This window comes from Herpailurus yagouaroundi, unplaced genomic scaffold (genome assembly GCF_014898765.1).
Source record: "Herpailurus yagouaroundi ecotype Mexico unplaced genomic scaffold, PumYag 192, whole genome shotgun sequence".
NCBI lineage: Eukaryota > Metazoa > Chordata > Mammalia > Carnivora > Felidae > Herpailurus > Herpailurus yagouaroundi.
In genome coordinates this window covers 22742634-22748744 of record NW_024412423.1, presented here as the reverse complement: position 1 = coordinate 22748744, position 6111 = coordinate 22742634, and the positions used below count along the sequence as shown (strand labels likewise).

At 47.1% G+C, this 6111-nt stretch overlaps 1 protein-coding gene across 1 annotated transcript; it reads left to right on the top strand.

Annotated features, from left to right (window-relative positions):
• Window positions 1–299: 299 nt before the first annotated feature.
• On the top strand, window positions 300–3515 carry IL9 (interleukin 9). The gene is made up of 5 exons (XM_040444532.1): window positions 300–413; window positions 720–755; window positions 841–873; window positions 2088–2219; window positions 3354–3515. Exons 1-5 carry the CDS (start codon window positions 300–302, stop codon window positions 3462–3464), a joined length of 426 nt encoding a protein of 141 aa, XP_040300466.1. The 3' UTR covers window positions 3465–3515.
• The last annotated feature ends 2596 nt before the right edge of the window (window positions 3516–6111 follow it).

The following is a 6111-nucleotide window of genomic DNA, read 5'->3' as shown; positions in this document are numbered from 1 at the left end:
AAAAAAAAATTATGGTTTTTAGATCTTTAACTTTTCCTACAGCATCTCAGTACCCAAATTTTGAAAAGCATCTTTTCTGGGGAATGATATTTCCTAGCACAGTGTAACATAGTCTTTGCCAAGTGACTCAGTTCAATGTATATATGTATTTTTCAATGTCAAGTGGCCCAAACTTACATAGAAGAAGTGGGCACCTGGTATCAGTTTGATGTCAGGGTTTTTCCAGGTTTGCAAGAGGGAGCTTTAAATACGACTCGATTTCAAGGCAACTACAAGCCACCCTGCAGCTCCAAGTCAAGATGCTCCTGTCCGTGGTCCTTGCCTCTGCCCTGCTTCTCTGCTCTGTGGCCAGCCAGAGGTGTTCGACCTTGTCAGGGATCCATGATGTCACGTACCTCATTAACAAACTGCAGGTAAGCTGCAGAGGGGGGCGCCAGTGGGAAAGGGAACTCTTGAAAGTTTAAGTGAGGGGCCCCTGGGTGGCTCAGTCGGTTGTATGTCCTACTCATGATGTTGGCTCAGGTCATGATCATGGGATCGAGCCCTGCATCAGGCTCTGTGCTGGGCGTGGGGCCTGCTTAAGACTCTCCCTCTCCCTCTGCCTCTCTCTCGCTCTCACTTAAAAAAAGAAGAGACAAAGAAACAAAAAAATGTAGGTGAAACAAAAGGATGAAAAGCACACCACCCATTATGGGTTCTTGTTTTTCTATTTACTTTAGGAACATCCACCTTCAAAATGTGACTGTGGCACCAACGTGAGTAAATGCTCTTTTAAGAACTTTCCAAACTTATTTTAATGTTTGCATCTGGAATCTTCACCCTGGGATTATTCTTTTGCAGGTGACCGATTGTTTGTGTCTGCCCATTCCTTCTGTAAGTATAGTAAAACAATATAATCTTGACGGTGTAATTTTAAAAAGTTTTCGAGTAAAAATAAATTACTCGATTTGATATTTGAAATAAGAAAATGTTGCTTAATTGCAATTGTTACAGTTCAGGATTTCCTTTTAAAACCAGGCCCTTGAATTCTATACTAGATACATCCCTAGTATACATTGTATTTGGTCTGATTTTATGCCCTTTGGGAAGTTTGAACACTATTCAATACTTTAAGAAGAATCTTGTATGTCTTCTTAGATTAGTGGCCATGTGCACAATTAAATCAAACTGGAGCTGAGAATGTAACAAACGATATAGCTTATATCGTACTGCTTACTAATTTATTTCCTAAAACTCAAGGGTTGCACAACAAGGAGGTAAAATAACTTTTTTTCTTTCCTATTACAAAACCTCTCTGGATGCTATACCTTCTCCCTCACTCCTCCCTTCCTGTCTGTCTTTTTAGCTGATTTGGGGCGGCCCTCTCATGGTTTGAATGCTGGGAGGACAGGGTGTCTAAGGTAGAGAGAAAACAAAAAGCACTTGCAGAAGGCGATTCCCCACTTTCACAAAGAGTCAGCCAGGCAGGAATTTTCTGGTTCAGGGGAGGAGGAAGGTGCCTCCTGTATTATTATCGTCCCAAGCAAGGCCTGGGAGAATCTGAACTTGTCATCCTCGCTGGGGTCAGATATTACACCCCATCAGGCTGCATCCGTTACACGAGACTAGTGGAGGGGGCCTTCTGAGGAGGAACCATGCATTTATAGCCCAGTCCCGCCCTTCAGTTTATGGTCCGTGATTTTAGCTACTGCTGAAACACTGGCTGTATTCAACTGACTCATGCCATCAGACTGGTGTGAGAAAGCTTTTCCTTTCTTTCTCCTTGGGAACCTACTATTACAAGACACGGAGCCCAGGAACATCGGTTGCATCGGAGACTAGAACGAGCCGTTTTCCAGAGTCCATCGGCTTTGTGTTCCTCTGCTGGAACATACTGGAAATCTCCAGGCAGTGACACTGTGGAAAAATGGCCTTGACTTGAAATGCTGAAAGTCCTTTCCTACATGGGGAGAGGGACCTGTCTAAAAATAATACCAGTTTAGGTTACGTTGGTTAAATTAAGGTAGTGTCTGAAAGCAAGCTCTTTGTGGTTCTTCTCAAAGTGGTCCTCAAGGTGTTTCTTTTAGTAAATTCTTTTCATTTACCAGGACGACTGCACCACACGGTGCTTCCAGGAAGGGCTGTCCCAGATGACCAACTCCACGGTGCAAACAAGTTTCCCCCTGATCTTCAACCGACTAAAAAGAACCGTCAAAGACCTAAAGAGCAGCAAGTGCCAGGTGAATTTGTTTTTCCGTGTCTTCCGCTCTGGTTAGTTCTTTTTATGTGAAGGTCAATGACGACTCTAGCTAAATGAGAAACGGCGATAAAGTTGGAATTGGTAGTTCGAGGCCAATACGAGACCTGTAAGAAATGTACTCAGAATGACAAAATTAAAGTGAGATCTGCCCCTATAGCCCTGTAATCCCCCCTGGTTTAAAAAAACACTCACACCCATGTTACCGTTTACTTCTTTCCACCTATTGAATAATGAAAGAATCTGTCCTGATTGTAATAAGAAGCTGAGATCTAGAGAATCAGAGCTGTCGATTTGTTAACCCAGTGGGTGTTGTGGCCTGTAAAAAGAAGATTTTTTTTTTCCGACTGGCTAAGAAGGTATTTAAAGGAAGGAGCACTCAAATCCAGATGGAGGCTTGCCATTTGCCTTAAGTGCCCATCAGTATGTTCTCTTTTTCTGCATGTGCCCTGGTCCCTGGAGGGAAGGGACGACGTGAACTTTTTGGGAATTAGCAAATCCATGTGTGTCCTCAGAAGGCTAAGAGCCTTCACCCAGCTACTCAGCTGAGTTACTTACCGTCAACAGCTTGTAGTTCTAAATGCTTAATATATACTGTTTCATGACAATAGCATTTCGGTAACAATTGTTGCAATTATCATTTACCACCCTCACCTCATTGGGAGGAAACAGATGCTCCGTGAGGTTAACTAACTTGCCTAAGGCTAGATACTTAAGCATTGGCAGAGTTGAGATGGGAACTCTGGTCTACCTGATGCCAAATTCCCATTCTCGGCCATAGAGCTCTTCGGGGACCTTGGAAGGACGACCAAAAAAGGATAATAAAACGTTAGGATTCAAAGATTCCTGAGAAAAGGTTCCCTCTAATGAGATTTAGGATTATTTGATAGGTGCGGGTGGGGGGCACCCCTGAAATGGTAGCACAAAGTCAGCCATCTACACGGTCTACACGACATGCTAGCTCTGGACCTCCCCATGCATTTGCTCTATGTCTCAAGCCCTTGCTGTGTGCACACCCCAGCCCACTGCACCCCTACCCTGCCTCTCACAGGGCTGCGGGCAGGGTAGTTCCTGGTCCACACTCTTTTAGTCACTCCATTAACTTTTCTCCCCACAGTTTTTTTCCTGTGAACAGCCGTGTAACCAAACTGCAACAGGCAACGTGCTGACGTTCCTGAAGAGTCTCCAGGAAATTTTACAGAAAGAAAGGATGAAAGGCACAGTATGAAGATGAAATATTATTTATGCTATTTATTGAATTTAAAAGCCTCCTCTTTGAGTTGGGGCAGGTAAAAACATTAAGTAAAGCCATGATGAATCAAATTCAGTTGTAATAATGTGTTTAAAATTATTTCTGTATTTTGGAATAAATATATATGAAGAAAAAGAACACAGTCTGGTTGTTAGGTGTTTATTCACTCCTTGCTGCTCAGAAGAAAGCAAGCTACAGGGGCACCTGGGTGGCTCAGTCGGTTAGGCATCTGACTTCGGCTCAGGTGGTGATCTCACAGTTTGTGAGTTTGAGCCCCGTGTCGGGCTCTGTGCTGACAGCTCAGAGCCTGGAGCCTGCTTCGGATTCCATCTCTCTCTCTCTCTCTCTCTCTCTCTCTCTCTCTCTGCCCTTCCCCCACTTTCTCTGTCTCTCAAAATAAATAAAGTTAAAAAAAAAAAAACCCTACAAACTCTGTCAAGGGACTGAATGGGTCAAAGGCTCCTGTACTAAGACTCGTTACCCTAAACAGACTGGAAGTCCCACTAGCTGTGCCTGGGGACGGAGAAAGCACAGTTGTGAAGGGTATGTGGGGACAGTCTGACCATTGCTGTTAGGGAGGCTGAAGGCACGCCTGAGGCACCCTGTGTGTGGGCGCTGGGGGAAGGATGCTCCCTGGGCACTGCCAGGGAGTTTGGGGTCCTGAGAAGCCACCCGCATCCCTGAAATGGGAGAAGGCAGTGTGGTAAGGCCAGGAGGCAGGAGCCTACCCAGGAATGTAGGTACGTACACCCAGAACAGAGGAAAGTACTTGAAGCTCAGCCAGGGGAAGACCCGGGGAGCAGACCTCCTGACTTAGAGCACAAAGCCCACAAAGCTTGGGATCAATACAGTCACCTGTTCACTTGCCAAAGACCTTCAGGTAAGAACCCGCCACCAGCCAGGCGGAGTGCCCGGCTGACGTGCGGAGCCTAATGGGGGGGTCTACCCAAGGGATCCCTGAACCAGGTTGTTGGCTTGGCTTACAGCGTGGCTGTCTCTGATGGCAAATTCTACATGTCAGCTTGACCAGCCCGCAGCGTGCCCAGATATTTGGCTAAACATTGCTTTGGGGTGTGTCTGGAGGGCGTTTCTGGATGAGACGAGCATCCGAATTGGTAGACTGAAATGCTCTGCCCAGTGTGGGTGGGCCTCATTCAATCCCACTGAGGCCCTGAAGAGGCAGGGGAAGAATTGGCTCTCTGTCTGACAGCTTGAGCTGGGACATTCTTCTATACTCGGACTGGGACTTAAAACACAGCAGCTTCCTGGCTCTCAGGCCTGTGGACGCGTATCACCACCCCAGCTGTTTTCCTGGGCCTCCAGATTGCAGACAGCAGCTCTTGGGGCACTTCAGTCTCCTCAATCCCACGAGCCAAATTCTTCTTATCTATCTGTATATCTATCCCTCTATCTATTCAGCCTATTGGTTCTATTTCTCTGAAGGACCCTAATGTACTATCCATCTTACCTTAATACTCAACCTGCCCCCTGCCCCCGTACCCCAGATCCTGTCTTCTGTTCCACAATACTCACTACCTTCTAAGATGCCCTCCCACTTATGACTTTACCCCGTTCGTTGTCTCTCCCTGCTCAAAGGGCAGCTCCCCGAGGGCGGAGAGCTTTGCCAGCCCACTGTTGAATCCCGGTTGCCTCTCCCGAGCCCGCACTACCCCTCTACCAGAGCTGGCACTCGATAAATATTGGCGAGGGAACGAAAGCCCTTTGAGACGCCAAAGCAGAGTATGAAATGGTCTGTAGGTCAGGAAAGTGCTCACCTGGAGAAGACATGGTATCCAGAAACACGCTACAGGTGCTCAGAAAGGAGCGGTCCCTCCACAGAGCTCCAGGCAGCCTCCAAGCTTGGGGTTCACATGATCTGGCCCCTGGGGAGGGAGCCGCCTGCCAGCTGTGTGTGATGCGTTGTGGGGGAGGCCGGGTTAGGTCTTGGATTGGGATGGTCTGACAATCACAATCGCCCTCTCCCCCGCTACCTGACGGGTGGGAGGATTGGGGAAGAATCTCCCGTGGGGAGTATTTTCCCAGGTACGGTCACAATTAGAATCGTCCCCCCCACCCCATTGAGCTAAACCATCCTTGAGTACCTCTGACCACAATAATATGGAAAGTTCAGAGCATCAAAGGTTCCTCAAAGAGCTCTGCTCGGCCTTTCATCCGTCACAACGTCAAGCAATATCAGATGTGATCTGCACTTTAAACAGCCCTTGGCCAAAGGTGAGATTCTCTGATACTCTAAGTAGCCCCGGTCCCCGGAGTTGTGCAAACCTTTTAGCGATGGAGTGCCACAAATTCGGTCCTGCACCTGCGGCTGAGCCCCTCCTGCCTGGGGCAGATGCGGCGGTTTTAGCGAGGAGTGCCTAAGGTCAGCTGAGCCATTCTGCTATCTTCTGGGCTGCAGGAATGGTGCGTACACAATCATAATTATTTGTGGACATCCAATTATAATTATTTTACTTTGCACAGAAAGAAAAGTTTCTCAATGATTTCCTTATAGTGGCATGCATATGAAAGGGCCAAAAGTCAGATTTTCGCGGTCAAGAGGCTCTCAGAAGGAGACCACTGGTTTAGCCTTTGTCCTCAGGGCTGAAGGCTGCCAACATGTTAT